Source organism: Euphorbia lathyris, chromosome 8, assembly GCF_963576675.1.
Source record: "Euphorbia lathyris chromosome 8, ddEupLath1.1, whole genome shotgun sequence".
Taxonomy (NCBI): Eukaryota; Viridiplantae; Streptophyta; class Magnoliopsida; order Malpighiales; family Euphorbiaceae; genus Euphorbia; species Euphorbia lathyris.
Window position 1 is genome coordinate 75,685,517 of NC_088917.1, and position 19,532 is coordinate 75,705,048.

At 36.0% G+C, this 19,532-nt stretch overlaps 1 protein-coding gene and 1 long non-coding RNA gene across 3 annotated transcripts; one reads left to right on the forward strand and one right to left on the reverse strand.

The window, feature by feature from the left end:
• Positions 1-16,668: 16,668 nt before the first annotated feature.
• On the reverse strand, positions 16,669-17,443 carry LOC136202790 (uncharacterized). The gene is made up of 2 exons (XR_010674596.1): positions 17,304-17,443; positions 16,669-17,198 (listed from the first exon to the last, which is right to left on the reverse strand). It is a non-coding gene; the product is annotated as an uncharacterized lncRNA (long non-coding RNA).
• Positions 16,684-18,792, forward strand: LOC136202788 (E3 ubiquitin-protein ligase ORTHRUS 2-like). 2 transcript variants are annotated; one of them, XM_065993666.1, is made up of 5 exons: positions 16,684-16,820; positions 16,893-16,995; positions 17,129-17,273; positions 17,366-17,583; positions 18,320-18,792. In XM_065993666.1, the coding sequence occupies exons 1-5, from the start codon at positions 16,735-16,737 to the stop codon at positions 18,515-18,517; spliced, it is 750 nt and encodes a 249-aa protein (XP_065849738.1). In that variant the 5' UTR covers positions 16,684-16,734; the 3' UTR covers positions 18,518-18,792. The 2 variants fall into 2 exon arrangements, with proteins under 2 accessions (XP_065849738.1, XP_065849737.1); XM_065993665.1 differs by having other exon boundaries at positions 16,735-16,995.
• The last annotated feature ends 740 nt before the right edge of the window (positions 18,793-19,532 follow it).

A 19,532-nucleotide genomic window follows, 5' to 3' on the forward strand; every position in this document is an offset into this window, starting at 1 on the left:
AAATATTTTATATATTAAAAAGTATTATTGTTTTTTAGATGTAAGATGTGAGATTCAAACCCCAACCTTTTCTTCGTCAACCTTTGAGTGCTGCCATTAAGCTATGTTGGAATTAATTGGATATGGATCCAATAAGCCCGTCCGAAATGGAACGGGCCCAAATCCAATAAGAATTAGGGTTAGATGATCTATTTATTCAGTATAAATAGAAACCCTAATCTATCATAATTCTAAGAGAATTAGAAGAGAGTCAGAAATTAGGTTTTGAGATACAGGATCTCTAGAGAATTTTTTCTCTCATCTTTTTCCCTAAGCCGACGCCCCTCTCTCTTTTTTGGGATTCGTCGTCGCTTTAGTTCGTGAACCAATTGTCTTTCTCTCCCAATTCTATTGGCGTGGTTGAAGGCTTGACCGGTGATACTAGATCGAGTGATTGATCCGAAATCCTTCCGCTGCAAATCAAGAACGGGATCTGCACTACAAGAGGTAACCCGTAAACCCGTTTACTTATTCGGATAAATATATATGTTGTGAATATATGCTTATCCCAACATTGGTATCAGAGCCATTGGATCTAGTATTCCATCTTTACCGCGAATCCGTTTGCGTTTGAAACTTTTTTGAAAGATTAAAAATAATTCATTGTTATTATTTTTTTAAGATTATACACTGGAATTGATTGATTGCGTGATTAAATTGAATTAGGGTTCGATTTAAACGTTTTTTACTCAATTAAACCCGTTTTAGGTTTCTGTTACCTTCTGATTTTTCGTTTCGCTCGTCAAATCGAAAAACCGACCACACCATTGAGTCTAGAGACCCCGAAAACCCTAGGTTCCATATATTTTTCGTCGCCGGAATCGACCGGAAAGGCGGCGCGCGGCCTTCACGTGCCACCTGGGGGGGAGAAAACGTGTGTCTCCCCCAGCCCGCCACGCGGCAGTCGCTGGTTGGCCAGCCGGTGCCGCGCTGGCGCCAGCTGGACTAACCAGCGCGCGCCACGTGGCAGAGGCCCTCCACACGCGCCAGGCGTGTGGGGCTTCTTCCCGTGACCAATTTTTTCCCGTTTTTTACAGAAACGCGTTTCTAAATTTTTTTTTGATTTTTTGGGTATTTTTTCAAATCTTTTGGATGAGCAGTTTATACAATCTCTTTTAATTAGGGTATATTAAATATTTTAAATGTGTTATAAATGTTTTATAAACTTTCTAAAAATATTTTATAAAATTGTTTATGTGTTATAAATGATTTTAAATCAGATTTAAGAAGGTCCCTACCACTATGACAATCGAGATATGTTTTGATTGGGAAAAGGTCTATGCATGTGGCACTAACATTTTCTGGTGTTTCTTTGTTTTTGGATAGTTATGGCAATCATTAGATTCAACTTAGGTCTGTCCAATACAAGAGGGTTTTCGGGGAGATGCCTGAAATGTTAAGGAGATCTATGATTTGTTCCTTCCCTCGCCCGTTCCGTGTAGGAGAAATTCCCTACATGGAAGAGATGGAAGATTTTTATGTTGGTTAAATGAACCATTTTTGTTTTTCGTGTGGTTGTGGATTTAATTTTTGGAACAAATTTTTTTTCTTTGAGGTTTATTATTCCAGTGTTATAATTTTTGTTAGGATTTCTATTGGAATTTTTGTTTTCTAATAGATTTTTAATAAAAAAAAATTTCAAATATGTTTGGATAATTTTTTATTTATTTATGGTGTGATTATTCAAATATGTTTGGATAACCATTGGGATCCTAATTTAATTATTATTCGATTTTGATTGGATAATTTTTGGTATGTTGGATTGGAATTGATGAACTTAAATAATTTTATGTGAGCATTTAATTGTGATTTATTAAATCAGTGATTAGTTATTATTGATTTAATAATTATCTTCGACCTTAGTAGTTAAAATTAGTCAACATTAAGATCGAAATAATAAATCAAAAGTCATCTTAATTCCTTACAACAACCATATTTTTGTAATAAGTTACAAAATCGTTACTTGTGAGTAACAAAATTCTCTAAGCATTAATGTATCTAATTAGTTGGATCTAATACTAAAGTGTAAAGGGTAATTTGAGCCACTTCGGTCTCATTTTCGAATCGAAATTTAGAATGAAAATTTGATTGATTAGATATAAGTTGTCTAGAGAATTAATGCGTGTATTGAACCTTTAATAACTTCTTACTAAGTCGTGCAATACCATTGTACAAGAGTCATCAATGGCAGCAGCTAGAAAGTCTATAGTTGCTGAACTCAACAAAGACCTAAAATTAAATGGGGATAACTATGAGGTTTGGTCAATAAAAATAAAGTATATGCTTGAAGAGCAAGATGTGCTTGCTCACTTGGATACGGTTATGGCCGAACCTGAGGATGGTGCAACTGCTCAGCTTCGTCGAGATTATACGGCATGGAAGAAAAAGGATTCCACTGCCCGCATCATCATGCTGAGTGCCATGGATGATGAGTTCACTAGGCAATTCTGTAGATTGAGTCAGCCAAGGGCCTATGGGATGCCTTGAAGGAGAAATTTGGAGGTGTGTCTCTGACTAGGCCCCGCTCATTGACAATTAAGTTTGACACTTACAAGAAGAGGCCTGATCATACAATGAAAAAGCATTTAAGAGAAATGTCCAACATGATCAGTGAGCTGAATGAAGCAGGTCATCAGTTGACCAATGAGCAGAAAGTGCAAGCTGTTATCCGCTCTTTGCCAAACAGTTGGGAGCACATGAAGGTGCACTTAACCCACACTGAAGCAATTCAAACCTTCGATGCTGTTTGTCGCCACCTTGAGCTAGAGGAGGATCGTCTGGCATCGATTAAGATCAATGCTGAAGCCCATTATGTGGGAGCCCACTCAAGTGGGAGGTGTTCCAATCCTCAAAGGCAAAAGCATAAGCGCTTCTATGACTAGGGCAAAGAGCAAGCCAAAGAGCCTGTGAATACAGAAAATAGAAAGGGAAAGAGAACAAAGAACAGAAAGAAACCGAAGCTTTCACTTGTGAAATGTTTCAACTGCCAAGAAAAAGGACACTATGCAAATGATTGCAAAGTTCCTAAGGTACACTACACTAACTCATGTGTGAGTGAAATAAATGTATCTAGCACTGTTCTTATAGCTGAACATGATCCTTTATGGGTTGTTGATTCAGGTGCAACGGACCATGTGACGAAGGAAAGAGAGACCTTTGTCGAGTTTCGACGAATTCCAGTCGGTTCAAGATGGATCTATGTGGGAGACAACTCAAGAGTTACAGTCGAAGGGATTGGCACATGTAGATTGAGTCTACATGGCGGTCAAACTCTCCTCCTACAAGATGTTCTCTATGCTCCGAATATTCGGAGAAACCTTATTTCTGTGAACTCTTTGTTAAGAATTGGATTTGCCTTTCTTTTTGCTAATAACAGTTTGCATTTAAGTTTGGATAATGAATTCTATGGTTCAGGATATGTACTGAATGGTTTGACTATTTTGGATGTTGAATTATATGACTCCAATAATTTTTCTGTTACTACTTCTTCTTCTGTGGATAAAGATGTTAGTTTATGGCATGCTAGGTTAAATCATATTGGCCAAGATCGCATGAATCATTTAGACAAAGAGGGCTTACTAGGTAGTTTAAGAAAAGTTGAATTACCTCCATGCGAACCATGTCTTAAAGGAAAAATGCATAGAAAACCATTCGGGAAGGGTACTAGGGCAGAATTTCCTCTGCAATTAATTCATTCTGATGTCTGTGGTCCAATGAATGTGAGGGCTAGGCATGGGGCCTACTACTTCATCACCTTCATGTTGAAACACCTTTCCAATATGATTTTGATTTGACAAAATTATTTAAGTTAATCCATGATTAAGACAATTAAATTTAAGTGCTTTGATTTAATTATACTAATGCGTTTGTTCAATGTTGAGTATAAAAATATTTATAAGAACATGAATCAAATTAAGACAGAACATAGTCAGCATGACAACATAGCGCGGGTTGAGTAAAGAATAACTCAGTACGAAAGAAGGAAAGTCTTCTTCAAAACCGAAGCTTACAAATGAAGCTGATCACAGAAGCTGAGTGAAAAGCAACTCAGCATAAAAGAAGAGAAGTCTTCTTCGGAACTATATCTTGCAGAACAAAGCTGACCATGGAAGCTGAGTGAAAGGCAACTCAGTATCGAAATTGGCAACAATCAAAGACAACAGCTATCAAAGTCATGCTGAATGATCTTAAGGACAGCACCAATGATCCGTTTGCTAAAAGACAAGATCCGACAGTGATCTGCACCAATTCAGAAGCTTTGGAATTATGCATGGATACATTTTCGAGACGCATGGGTCAAATGTCCGCTGGCTAAATGACGAAACCTGCACTAGAAGACAAACCTGCGAGAAGAAGACAAGCCTGACGCCTGCGGAATTCAGATGACAGGATTGGCCTGTAGGTCTGAAGCTGACCAGAACAATGTCGGAAGAAAGAGCCGTTTGAATCCAACGAATAATTCCGAATTCAAATGATTATGTCTTCAGACCTCAACTATAAAAGGACAAGTGCAGTTCTTGGATCCTTTGCCGATTGTGAAAACAAAAAGAGAACAAAAGTATACATACAAAAGCACACCAAAACAAGAAAAAGATCTCACACGAAATTTCCATTTCTGTGTAAAAGCTAGAGTGATTTTTGTAATCATCTAAAGTGTTCTTTGTCTGAAAAAGAACAATTCTATATCAATTGTAAAATTGAGAGAGTGGTGCTGAGTACTCGGTTTTAAGTACTCAGTGGTAGAGAAATCTAGGTGTTCGGTTATAACACTTAGTAGGAGTTGAGTAGACGAATAGAGGATGGTGCTTTTGCATATTTAACTGACTTGTAAACGGTTTGTGCTCTACCTTTAAAGAGCTCAGTATTGGATTGAAAAAGCCCGGAGGGATTCTAGGGACTGGACGTAGGCGGAGAGGCCGAACCAGGATAAGTCGTGCTGAGTAATTTCTAACTCTCTCTCAATATATATCTATATGTGTTGCTTGCTATATTTACTCAGTATATACATTGTTTAAGCTGACACTGAGTAAATCAGAGTGTTGAGTTGGAAGCTGACCACAAAAGTGTCATTTCCCAACTCGCAAGTAAAACAGTTCTAGTCAGTATCTGACCAAAGCCGTCTTACGCCTCACTCGGCCGTGCTGACCAAAACTGAGTTGTGAAACTCAAAGAATTAGATTAAGTTAGCATAATTAAAACGAAAAAGTTATATTAGTTCCTAACCCCCCCTTGGAACTAATCACACGGGACCAACACTTCATAGATGACTATACAAGGTATGGCTAGATCTACTTGATGTCTCACAAGTCTGAAGCTTTGAGTTGTTTCAGAAAGTTTATGAACCTTGTTGAAAATCAACTAGATAAGAAGATCAAAGTTTTGAGAACTGATCGAGGTCGAGAATATATTTTAGATGAATTCAAAGCTTTATGTGATGAGAAAGGGATAGAGCATCAGTTGTCTATCCCATACACTCCGTAGCAAAATGGTGTTGCCGAGAGGAGAAATAGAACTCTCCTTGATATGGTTCGATCTATGATGGCTGAAGCAAACTTGCCTATTTCCTATTGGGGAGATGCTTTGCTAACAGCTACATATGTTCTAAACCGAGTGCCCTCCAAGACTGTCACTTCCACTCCTTATAAGCTGTGGACTGGTAGAAAACCCGATTTGAGTATGTTCAGACCTTGGGGTTGTACTGTTTTTGCCCATGATACCTCTAGCAAATTTGGGAAATTAGGCCCAAGAGGTAGAAAGTGTGTCTTTATAAGATACCATGACGTATCAAAGGGATATGTCCTAGTGGGAGAAAATAGTGAAGGCCGAGTGACAGAATTTGAATCACGAGATGTCGTCTTCTTAGAGAATGAGTTTCCTAAGCTAGGAGAAATTGACACTGATCTCACTCTATTTGAGGAAATAGATTCAAATGGACCTCTCCATTCGAGTGGGAGGAATTTTGAGGATCAAGGTAATGATACCGATCACTACCAGGAACAAGAACAAGGTCAAAGTTTCGAACCTCAAAACGTTTCGAATGTGACAGATCCTTATTTAAGTGGGAGTTTGATTCCTGATTCTTGTGAGAATTTGGGACAAAGTCTAAGAGATAGGATTCCGGGTTATGATGAATACATGAGAGAAGTTTATCAAAACTCGGAACCGCACCGTACTAAAAGGCAAAGAGTTGATAGTCGACGATTTGGTATCGAAGGCACATCTCTTTTAGTAACTCCAAATGATGACGCAGAACCTAGAAATGCTAAAGAAGCTTTCACTTATCCGGAAAAAGGCAAATGGACTATAGCAATGCAAGAGGAACTAGATTCTATGAGATCCAACCATGTTTGGGAACTGGTTGATCTGCCAAAGGGTAGAAAAGCTGTGGGGAGCAGATGGGTTCTCAAAGTGAAGCGAAGGGCTGACAATAGTATCGAAAGGTACAAAGCTCGCCTTGTCGCTAAAGGCTATACACAACAGGAAGGAATAGACTTCGAGGAGACATTCTCACCTGTTGTAAGGTTTACATCTATTAGACTAATCTTAGCTATTGTAGCAAGTTTAGACCTAGAGCTACATCAGATGGATGTTAAGACTGATTTTCTCAATGGAGAATTGAGCGAAGAGATCTATATGTCACAGCCAGAGGGCTTCGTGGTAAAAGGCTCCGAGCATAAGGTCTGCAAATTGAAAAAGTCAATTTATGGCCTTAAACAGTCCTCTAGGCAATGGTACCTTCATTTTCACAATCAAATGATTTCGAATGGCTTCAAGATGTTGAAGAGGACCATTGTGTCTACACGAAACGGTCGGGTAGAAATTTTGTCATTTTATCTCTGTATGTAGATGACATACTGATAGCAGGAAATGACATAGAATTTGTAAACCAAATCAAAGCTTGGTTAAACTCAAGTTTTGAAATGAAAGATATGGGCGAAGCCGCATACATACTTGGGGTTAAGATTTCAAGGGATCGATCAAAGAAACTATTAGCACTGTCTCAAGAGACTTATGTTAACAAAGTCATTGATCGTTTCGGTATGCGTGGAAGTAGGCCTGTAGATAGCCCGATGACTAAGGACATCACCCTAAGTACCAAAATGTGTCCAAAGAATCCAAACGAAAAGAAAAGGATGGAAAAAGTTCCATATGCAAGTGCCATATGTAGTCTAATGTACGCCATGTTGTGTACAAGACCTAATATCTGTCATGCCATTGGGATGGTGAGTAGATATCAGTCCAACCCAGGACTAGCACATTGGGCAGCTGTGAAGAGGGTACTGAGGTACCTCAAAGGAACAACAGATTATTCTCTATGCTATCAAGGTAAAGACCTAAATTTGAGAGGATACACAGATGCTTATTGGGCAGGAGACTTGGACGAAAGAAAGTCCACGTCAGGCTATGTGTTCTTGCTAGGAAATGGCGCGATTTCCTGGAGTAGCAAGAAACAAACTTGTGTAGCCCTGTCCACCATGGAAGCTGAATAAGTGTCGTATTCATTAGCAGTTCAAGAGGCTGTTTGGCTGAATCGGTTCCTAAACAACTTGAATGTAACCAATTGTCAAACCCAAGTCATAGTTAACAGTGACAGTCAATCTGCTATAGCTTTCGCTAAGGACCAGAGGTTCTACAACAAATCAAAGCACATAGAGATTAAGTGTCATTTTATCAGGGACTTAATTGCACGCAAAGAAGTTAATGTGAAGTATATATCTACTCATGACATGGTGGCGGATCCCCTCACCAAACCAGTAAAGAGAGATGTTTATGTAAAACATGTTAGATCCCAAAGATTGTTTAGGATCTAAGTATACTTCTCATTCTTCATTGTTTTATTTGTAAGACATGAATTATTAATAAAGGTTTTATGAATTTTTATCAATACACGAGTGCGAGTATTTAATTGTAAATATTTGCTGTTATGAACTCAAAATGCATGTTTAGACAGAATGTAGCTCACTCACATGAGCAGTTTCTCCCATTTCGTCAATGTGATGATAAATGAAGGATGAGGCTGTCTTTGAGCAATTTCGAGAGCTTGTTCAATGATAGAAGCCGTCTTGCTATAGACATGGAAAAGTGTTTCCATTACGGTGCAAGATAACATGTGTTACAAATACATGAAAAAGATTAAGAAGTAATCTAAAAGGGCAAGTTTGCGATAACTTATAGCCTTCTGTCATAGCCAGAAGTGATCATCATAAGTGATGAACTAAAGTTAGATGTTCAGGCGCATCTAGACCTATGCTTCTGTATGGTGTTAATAACATGCTCTTCTTCAGAAAAAGAATTGAACACCATAACACATGACCCATACCATGTGTGCTTTAGCGACCACGAGATGGAAAAGTAGATTGATCTCGCATTTTCCTAATGTGAGACTCGCGTCATGAAGATGCGCTTCTTGACTATTGTTTATCCTTATAGACCCTAGACTTATTCTAAGAAGTTTAGTCTGATGTAGCTACCTTGGAAAGGGATACCTCGAGGTTGATGAGATAACACCAACCAAAGAGACCCTGACTGGATAAGCGAATCAAATTATAATGGACAAAATAATGTTAAGAGGGAAAGACATCCATTTGAATCATATCTAAGTGTTTCTATTCTTCACCGTCCGGACACTTATGCATATGTGCATATTTGTGAAAAATAGATGTACTGTAGAGATCCGAAGACTACAGTGGATATGATATGGAGTTTAGGATAAAAGCATACACAACCGACGATCCATGTTCAAATCTAAGATCTATATATCTCTAACGAGTACATAGTTCCAAGTTTGTTACATGAAAATCGAGCATCTATATGTTCTAACGAGTATATAGCACTAGAGCTTTCGATAGTATGTCGGTCGCACGAACTATTTGCAAGAGTATGATAGAGACCGAGATTGAGAAAGTTTGGAATAAGTTCCATTGCGTGCGAGTGGGAGATGTTGGAATTAATTGGATATGGATCCAATTAGGCCCGCCCGAAATGGAATGGGCCCAAACCCAATAAGAATTAGGGTTAGGCGATCTATTTATTCAGTATAAATAGAAACCCTAATCTATCATAATTCTAAGAGAATTAGAAGAGAGTCAGAAATTAGGTTTTGAGATACAGGATGTCCAGAGAATTTTTTCTCTCCTCTTTTTACCTAAGTCGCCGCCCCTCTCTCTATTTTTGGGATTCGTCGTCGCTTTAGTTCGTGAACCAATTGTCTTCCTCTCCCAATTCTATTGGCATGGTTGAAGGCTTGACCGGTGATACTAGATCGGGTGATTGATCTGAGATCCTGCCGCTGCAAATCAAGAACGGGATCTGCGCTACAAGGGGTAACCCGTAAACCCGTTTACTTATTCGGATAAATATATATGTTGTGAATATATGCTTATCCCAACAAGCTATTTTATTTTTATTGATTAAAGTTCAATTTGTTCAATTTTAGATGAACGATTTGTTAAATTTATATTTTATTAAATTTGTAATATTTTTTATTTTATGTATTGATTCTTAACGGGTAAGGATACCCATAGGCACTCGTAAATTAAATAGGATGGGTATAGAATGAAAAATGTATACCCGTTAGGGTAATGAGACGGGTAATTAAAAAATAAACGGGTAAAAGTGTAAGATTGTCACTACCTACGGATATCCTATCCGTTGCCATTTCTATATTTTTGAGAACACAATATAATTTTATTTTTTATTTTTTTTCCACGTATGTATATACTTGTTTTTAATCTGTTGGTGATAAATTATACTACGACACATAAATGAATATAACAAGATTCATCATGATTGAGTATAATATTCCGTTAATAATGATTAAAATTAGCCAAGTTTTTTCAAACATTCGTGGTGAAATTAACCCTAAGGTATTAGTATAATTGTGTCATTTAAGACGTTAAAAATAAAAAAAAATTTCTCATGCTATTTCTTTTAACTTATTCTTCAAAAATAATCAGTGGAAGTAATGTTTTTTTTTTAAAAATACAGATTTAGCGCTAACGTATGAAATGATGTAAATTTAATTCTAATATTTTTAAGTAAAATCAATTTTAGTCATACGTACTGAAAATTTGAAAAGATTGATTTGACTCTTATTTAACTGTCACCTCAAACGTTCCAAATAAGTTTGTCCATAAATACAAGTAGTTCGTATTTTTTATTGGTTATTTGTAACTATAACACAATAAATATTTTAGGCAGTTTGACAATTTTTGTTGTGATTAACTTATATGTGGTATACTTAGTTGTTAGTAGGGCTGTAAATGAACAGAGCCGATCATGAGCGGCTCGGTGATCGGCTCGATAAAAGCTCGGCTCGACTTGGCTCAATTTGTAAACGAGCCGCTCGTGAACATGATTTACTGGCTCGGTTCGTAAACGAGCCAAGCTTGAGCAGGCCAAAGCTCGGCTCGAAAGCTTGCGAGCAGGCTCGATTAGAACATTTATGAACAAATTTTAGTTTTGTAGAAAACTATATAGTTTTGTGTTAATTCACAAATATCTAAATTTAATATTATTTCATTTGCTATTAAATAAGTTTGTTCACAAACATAATAAATGAGTAATAGACGAACTATTTGTAAGCATCTTGTTTATTTATTCACGAACTTTGCTTGTGATCTTGTTTATGTACACAATTAAAGAGTTATTTGCGAGCAAACTTCACAAATATAATTAACAATTTACTCACAGACAATTCATGGTTAGATAATTTTCTTAATGAACCAAGTCCAAAAGAGAATTTTAGGCTCGAAACAAGCTTGAAGCTCGGCTCAAGCTCGTTGAGCAAGCCAAAGCTCGGCTCGGGCTCGGTTCGTTAATTTTATAGCAAGCTCGGCTCGGGCTCGAGCTGATTAATTTTTAAGCGAGCCGAGCTCGAACAGGCCAAAGCTCGGCTCGGCTCGATTACAGCCCTAGTTGTTAGTATTTTAACATATTTTTTTTTTGTTTATAACAGTCTTAGATATAATGGATGTTTGGAATGTCCGATTTAACCGTTAAATAAAGGGATAAGGTGCAAAAATACCTTTAACGTTTAGAGTCAGAAGCAATTTTACCCCTAATATTGACAAATTGGATCAATTTTAGACATTATTGTAAAACATGATATTTTATTCCTTATATGCACCAATTGCATATTACTTTGTTAAAAAAAAATTCATATTTTCCGTGGTTTAATAATAGAATTGGAGGTTAATATTTATTAATTCGGTAAAATATTTTGAATTTTTTTTTACCCAACTCATAAAATATACAGTATATTTTTATTTTTTTTAATTATTTTTCCATGTCTAATCATATGTTTATGATGTGTCACTAATTAGTGATAAAATAACTCAAATGTGAAATGTAGATGACAACTTGACAACGTTAGGGATAAAATTGCTCTTAGTTGCCAACGTTCGGGGTAAAAATGCACAATTTTGGATGTTAGAGGTAAAATTGCTCATGATTTTAAACGTTAGAGATATTTTTATACCTTATTACTTTTTTTTTTGATAGTATACCTTAGAGCATCTCCAACAGCCTCTTAAGTTGGCTCTTAAGTTAAAATTTGAGGAGGGAGAATGAAAATTGATCTCCAACAGCCTCTTAGTGGCTCCTCAAATCACTAAGAGCCTCTCCATCCTCTCTATTAATAGAGAACCCCTCTCCATCTCTTAGTGCCTCCTAACTTCATTTCTTATTAATAATTTATTATTGATGTGTCTCTCTCCTCACACTATTGGTAATTTAACAATAAAAAATAATCTTAATAATAAAATAATAAATAAGGAGTAAATATAAGGAGCATTGTTGGAGATCATATATCTTAGCCACTCTTAAATCACTAAGAGTCAATTCTTTATATTATTTTTAGAGAGCTCACTAAGAGTCTTTTGGAGATACTCTTACTACTTAAATAACATTCAAATTAGTATTTTCAAAATTTCGATAAAATTGACTACAGTTGATATTGCTTGTAAACATTAAAGTTAAATTTGAATCATTTTGTTATTACTATTGAGACCAAATCTGCACCTCACCCAAAATATTAGGATTAAATTTGTCACTTTTAAAAGTTTAAAATTTCAATTGAATCCATTTGATACATTAGGGTAAAATTGAATTTTTCTAGTCATTTGATACAATACAATTAGATTATAGAGAATACGAATTCATCAATCATCATCGTCATCATCCTCGAAATGGCGAATGGTAAAGATGGAAGGATAAAAGGACAAATAACTTAAGCGTGAAAAAATGGCAGCTCTATACACTCTCACTGCTTTCCCTCTTCAATTTTATCTAAACCTTTCTTCTTCTTCAACTTGCTGTAATTCCTCAATTTCTCTAACCATTCCTTTCCCCTCACTCTTACTTAATTGCGCCCCCACTATTTCATTGCCTGCTGGCGGGTTTTTCTAGGCCCGTCCCAGATAAAACCCTTTTTCTCACTTCATTTCCAATTTCCTGAGGGGGTTTTACCATTTTCAGCCTATTTTCTTCTTCCATAAGCCTAAAATGGATTTGCTATTATGAAGGTTTAGTTATGGATCTTTGGGGGTTTCTCTAGCTTCAAAAATGCTCTATCTAAGGTTTTTTTTTTTTTCTTCTTCTTCTTTTTGATCATTGATCTTATGAGTATTTGTTGACTTTTTATTGTAACTCTCAATTTCTCTATTTGCCTTATGACAATTTAATTTGTGCAAGTCAGAAGTAAATGCTTTTGTGGTTTAGTTTCGTGTTTTCTCTTTTAGGTTTATTGTTTTCCTGTTTTTCATGTTTGAATTTCTGTGTTTTGTTAGCTATTTTGCATTTGTTTCTTCAATTGCTGCTTGTTGATTATGTTTCCTTTTGGCATTTTAGAGGTTTTTGGAGAAGGCATAGGAGGAAAATTCTTATTACATCAGGTGTTTTGGGAAGTGGGTATTGTTTGTATAAATTGTACAATGCACACAAGCGTAGGCTTGCTGATTTTGAGAGAGAACTTGCTAATGAAAGAGAACATGATGAACTCAACAAGGCTCAGTTAAGTCCTGATCTCTTGATTTTCTCTTTTTCCTCTCTTCTTTTTGGATGATTAATCTAGATATTTATTCAATTTTATCTTTTTGGTCATTCATTAACTTATAGAATGCAAGCCCATTTCGAGAACATCCAAAGAATAGCTGATACGACAACATTGCCTCACGCAATACACTATTTGAGTGGCCGGATAGCAGATGAATTGGACCTTTCTCAGGTTACTGACAGGCTACTGAAAGGGAAGGGTCAACCCAATACCTTGACTACTTTGGAGAAGCTTGAGCTGTGGGATAGACTTAAAATCTTGAGTATGCAACTGCATTTGCTTTTTCTTGTGATGTGCATACTTCTTAATTGATGATTTAAGTTGTGGATGTGTTATTTTGGAATTTTCGGGTTGTGTTTTCTGCAGGTTTTACAAGGATGGTGGTCTCCCTTTGGGCAACTACAATGCTTAGCTTGTATATCAGAACTCAAGTAAATATTCTGGGAAGACATTTGTATATTGATACTGCACGTGGCCTCGAAAGCACTATCTTGCTTGTAAGTTTTATTCCATTTTCTGCTCCTAAGGCCCTTACTTAAATTTAGGATTTTCTAACTTGTTAACATTTTTATCAATGATTTTCTAAGGTCACTTTTCTGAAATTTCCTTTTCCATTCTTCTTGTTCTATGTTTCAAGTAATTTTTTTCGCATAGTTATACCAATGAGTGTGATTTTTGTGCTTAATAATCGCTGAATCAGTAGATCTGGTTGGACTAGACATTACTGCTAGTTTATCGCCTAAGATTCTGTTACGTTATTTTAAGTTTATTAGCATTCTTTGATTACCTTTATTTGAAATATGACTTAGTTGTGTATGTTACGTGTACTTCATGTATTAAGTTAAGAACTTTGTGTCTAAATCTTTTCCTTATTTAGGAATAGACCTGAAAACTATCATAAAGTAATCCGAAAATAATATTATTTCAGCTAACCAGAGAAGTCATTGATAGAATGTTAATAATATCATCTACTTGTAGCTTGAGCAGGATTCAATTTCATTTCTAGACCCAAACTTTCTCAGAAAATTAGCCAACTATTTGGGCTAGCATTGCTCTATTTTAACCAAAGATGGTAAATATACTCATTTGTTTTTACATGCTAATAAATGAACTCTGCTATCACATTGGCAGTGAATAATACATTTTTAAATGATCTATGGAAACTTAATTAACTGGATGATTTTTTCGTTTTTCTTTTAACCATGGTTGTTAAAGGCGTGCCTCAGTCAAGGCTCGGGGTCTTGAGTCTTGAACCTAGAAAATGAGGCTCTGTACAAAAGGCTCTCGCCTTGTGCGCCTCGTTCGAGCCTGAAGCCTGGTGCACCTGATGGTTTTTACTTAGATTTTTATTTTTACAGTTTTCTTTAAAATAATTGTTTGATTAATCTCAACCACTAATCTAACTTAAATAAGATTAATCTTAACCCTTAATTTAAATAAGAATATCAAGAGTCTCAATCATAATTAAATATATAAAAAATAGAGAAAGATTAGGAGAAGAAGTCACTTAAAAGAAAGAAGTATCCTCCACTTTAGGCAAAAGAGTGAAGAAGAAACAGAGTGATGATCTTGATGATGATGATTATTATAGTTTTGTTGTGCGTGTTCTTTTTGATTGACAATGAATGGTTATTAGTTTAGTAGCATTTGCCATTAGTTATAGTTAGGTATTTTAGGTTAAGACGTTGAGTATATGTTAGTGAAGTGTTTTTTTTTATTATTTTTTATTTATGCTTAACTAGTAAAAGAGAATATATATTTATTTTAGGGTAAATTCCAAAAAAAAATCCTGTGGTTTCACTTTTTTGCGAGAAAAGGACTGTGGTTTTTTTCGTTTCAAATACAGGACTGTGGTTTATTCCGTTACACTATTTACGGATTTGGTGAAGATGCCGTTAATTTGCTGACGTGGCTGAAGGGCAATTATGGGTTTTTAAAAAAATTGGGGTAAATTTTTTTAAAAAAAACCTTGTGGTTTCACTTTTTTGCAGAAAAATGACTGGTTTTTTTCCTTTTCAAATACAGGACTCTGATTTATTCCATTACACTATTTACGGATTTGGTGAAGATGTCGTTTATTTGCTGACGTGGCTGAAGGGCAAATATGAGTTTTTTGAAAAAATTGACTATAAAAGGCCTTGAACAACTATGTGAGATTGCGCTCATGTGAGATTTTATAGGTAAATATTGAAGACCCAAAATAGTTATAAAAAATTCATTGATCAATTTTTTTAAAAATCCATATTTACTCTTCAGCCACGTTAGCAAATAAACGAGATCTTCACCAAATCCGTAAGTAGTGTAAGGAATAAATCACAATCCTGTATTTGAAAAGAAAAAAAACCAGTCCTTTTTCTACAAAAAAAGTGAAACCACAGGGTTTGTTTTTTAAATTTACCCCAATTTTTTTAAAAACCCATAATTGCCCATCAGCCACGTCAGCAAATTAACGGCATCTTCACCAAATCCGTAAATAGTGTAACGGAATAAACCACAGTCCTGTATTTGAAAAGAAAAAAACCACAATCCTTTTTCGGCAAAAAAGTGAAACCACAGGTTTTTTTTTTGAAATTTACCCTTTATTTTATGCACCTCGCCTTGCGCCTAGGCTCCAGAACCCCTTGGAGCCTTAGCGCGCCTTTAACAACTATGCTTTTAACCAAGTCAAATAATGAATTTGTTAAGGTTAGTGTCGCTAAAACCCCTTGTCGAGGTACCTTCAGAGCGACGCTTCCTAGGTGCAAGGCGCATAAGTCTTTTTTTATTTCCCCACATTAAGTAAATTCTAATTTCTTCAAAGTTGATGCTAACCTTCACTCTATATACAATTTCGGAAGGAGAATATGAGATCGAAGGTAACAACAGTATAATTATTAATTAGGTTTCAAAACCATCTTTTTTTTTTTGTTTTTGAAAAATTAAATATATTTAAGAGAAGATAGGGAAAGAAAAAGGCAAGTTGCCTTACTAGTGTCGGTCACTACATAATTAAGTGCTCCTTTTCTTTTATACGAGGACATGCATGGACACTTCGGGGACATGACTTAGTTAATTAAGTAGAATATATGGGTTTTTTTTAATAATCTCACAAAGGGGTTGATACATAAAATAAAATAAAAAATCAAATCAAAATAAAGAATATAGCAGTTGCCCCTTTTTTTCAAAATTAGAAGTTAAAAACCATCTTAACTTGATGATGGTTTGTTTTTATGGAATATAAATTGTTATTAGATGTCTGACCATAAAATTTAATTTTGAGTTAGATCGTGGCAACAAAACTTGCGTCGCTCGGGTGATTGCCTATGGCGACATGAGTGCCAGGCAATTTGAGGTCTCATTGCCTGAAGGGCGCCTAGCCCAGCAAAGTTGAGACTATTTGGCCAAAATGGTCATTTTATGTGGCAATTTGAAGAGATGCGTGTTCCCATTACTCACATTAAATCTTTATAGCTTGGTCATTTAGTTCTTTTTTTTAATGTTCTTCGTACTTACATTTTGAAATGAGCAGGTCACACAAGGAGAAGCGTTCTTCATATGCACCTGACGCGGGGTGCGCTATGATGGGGTTTACAGAATAGAAAAATGCTGGCGTAAAGTTGGAATTCAAGTAATACATTAACCAAATATCTGAACTGCTCATTATGTTTTTTCTTTTGCTCCTTGTTTTTTCTATGGTCACAACGAGCCTGTTTGTAAGATGTGACAACGAGCCTGCTCCTTGGACAAGGTTTGTCTTGACAATTTATTTTTCTTGTGGTCTCTCTTTCCATCTCGTGACGTTTCCCAACTTGGACCATAGTGATGGACAAGGAGATCGGCCTAAACCTCTGCCTGTGATAAAAGAGTTGGACAATGCAACTGATGTGACAGAGAGAAAGGAAACTCCATCTTGGGACTTTGATGTAAGTGGATCCGTCCCTCAAGCTTAACTTTTTTGTTCTTCAAATTGCTTTGTTGTTTATGATCAATTTGATATAATGTGGTCTTTGAGCAATCCGATTCCGATTATGTTTAATTGTCTTGATTATTTCTTAGGAACAAGATGAACGCTGGAAGTGGAAAAAACCTCCCCCTCTCAGCCTTAAACCTGTTCATACCGACAATCCTGAGGACAGAAAAAGGTCAAGGAGCGTGATTAGAAAAGCACAAAATATGAATGTTCAAGAGAAGCTCTTGAAAGGTTGGTTTTAGGTCTGCGGAACTTTTCAACCTTGATAAAATTGTTTTCTCATTGCTGATTTGCAAATGTTTGTGAACCTCCTCAATATGCAGAGTTTAGTTGTCAAATCTGCCGGAAGGTGATGACTGAACCAGTTACAACACCTTGTGCTCATAATTTTTGCAAGTCTTGTTTGGAAGCTGCTTTCACTGGTAAGACTGCCATGAGAGAGAGAAGCAAAGGAGGATGGAGTCTTCGAGCACAAAAAAATATATTGCAGTGCCCTCGTTGCCCAACAGACATATCTGATTTTTCATATGTAGCACTAGAGGTAATAATAACATTTCAATTAATACAAATTGGGTTTAGAAACTAAACTTTAGTTTCCAAAACAACCTAAATATTCCTTTACAAAACTTAAATACTGTTTTTGTCGCTGTCTGTTGAAATCAAACTCGAAACGTAAATACACTGCTTTCTGTTTCTTTCTTTTGTCGCTGTCTGTGGCAATCAAAATCGAAACGTAAATGCACTGCTTTCTGTTTCTATCATTTGTCGTTGTCTGTGGAAATCAAAATCGAAACGTAAATACAAAGATAGAAAGATAAAAATAGATTCTTTCTCTTAGTAGTACATATGGCATTCAGCCCTCTGAAAACTTCACACCATCAACCTCTCTTCAAACTTCTAAATCATCATCCGACGATCGCACATTGAGGGGACTAGACGGGGAATCATTTCCGTCTAGTGTTGTTTCCTGAATTAGCCTGCTGTGTATTTTCTTAGCTACTTCCTCCATCTTCTCATCAGTCTTTCCGGAGCAACTCCCCGAATCTACTTTCCTTTCTCTTAGTAGTACCTAAACTGGCCTCGGTTGTGTGCGTAGGATGGTGCCTAGTTTTCATCGCCTCATGAGCCGCCTAGCGGTTTCAACAGTAAACAATTGTGTAAATTTATAGTGATTTTAGAAAGTGGGCTATAATTTTTCTGCATACTCTTCCGTCTGGCGATGCAGCGACTCAATCACTCATAACTGAATATATTATAATTCTTTCTGTTATTCTCAGGTTAACCGAGAAGTGATGGCGGTGATTGAGTCGCTCAACCGCCAGACGGTAGAGCATGAAGAAGCTGTGGATTCAGGTGAGGAAGAGGCGGATGGATCTGAGGAGACTCGTGCTGCAGACATGGAAACTGGAGATAACAGTTCTGAAAAGGCTACCGGAATGGAAAGTAGATTCGGGGAGTTGCTCCGGGAAGACTGATGAGAAGATGGAGGAAGTAGCTAAGAAAATACACAGCAGGCTAATTCAGGAAACAACACTAGACGGAAATGATTCCCTGTCTAGTCCCCTCATCGGATGAGGATTTAGAAGTTTGAAGAGAGGTTGATGGTGTGAAGTTTTCAGAGGGATGAATGCCATTTTTATAGGCACTTTAGGAGCAACACTTGCTCTGATTTTGTAATATTATAATGATGCTGCATATGTCACCTCAACTACTGTAATTTCAAAAATTCACCTTCTCTTTTCATCCTTCAGCCTATGTTGTTACTTTTACTGTCATTAATCCTTTTTAAATTTACCAAAAGCATTTTACAAATTTAATAATAAATAATTAAAATAATAGAAAATTTCATAATAAAACAGCCTAAATTAAACTGATGGTAGTTTCAAAATGTGGCATAAACCTCAGTCAATTTTGCATTTAAAAATATAATTATATTTGTGTATTGGCTTAGATCAATATAAAAAATAAAAAATAAAAAAATATGAAATATCTATGGGCAGTTAGATGGTTTAAATATGGTAACAAATTCAGTAATGCAGATATGTTTTTTTTGAAGAATCATTAATGCAGATATAAAATAAGATTCATTGTGAAAGTTTACTATTAATAATTAAAAAGGGCCGATTATAAACTTTATTAACTGATTTATACTGAAATAAATTTATAACAAAAAAATTTATAAGATTCCCCACTCCGTCAAAATTTAACCCTCATAGGTAGGTGATCTGTAAATTCCACTGTAAACCCTCATCGAGGTCTGTGATTAGCCCTGACCTTGGGAGTGGGTAGACGTATCCTTACCTAACTTTAAAAGAAAAAAAAAAGGATTTGAACCAATTAATTGTGCAAATCAAAAAGTTTGTCATATTTAGGGCAAATTATTAGAAGCATCTGGTTTTCCATGTCAAATGGAGGACCTCCCATCCATATTTTGAAACGTATAATATGGACCCACATATATTATAAAAGGCCTCACTATTTTAATTATGA

Coding starts and splice junctions, on each gene's coding strand:
- LOC136202788 (XM_065993665.1), top strand. CDS start 16,735: ATGTTTTTTCTTTTGCTCCTTGTTTTTTCTATGGTCACAACGAGCCTG. Junction 16,996..17,128: donor CTCCATCTTGGGACTTTGAT/GTAAGTGGATCC, acceptor ATTATTTCTTAG/GAACAAGATGAACGCTGGAA. Junction 17,584..18,319: donor TTTCATATGTAGCACTAGAG/GTAATAATAACA, acceptor TGTTATTCTCAG/GTTAACCGAGAAGTGATGGC.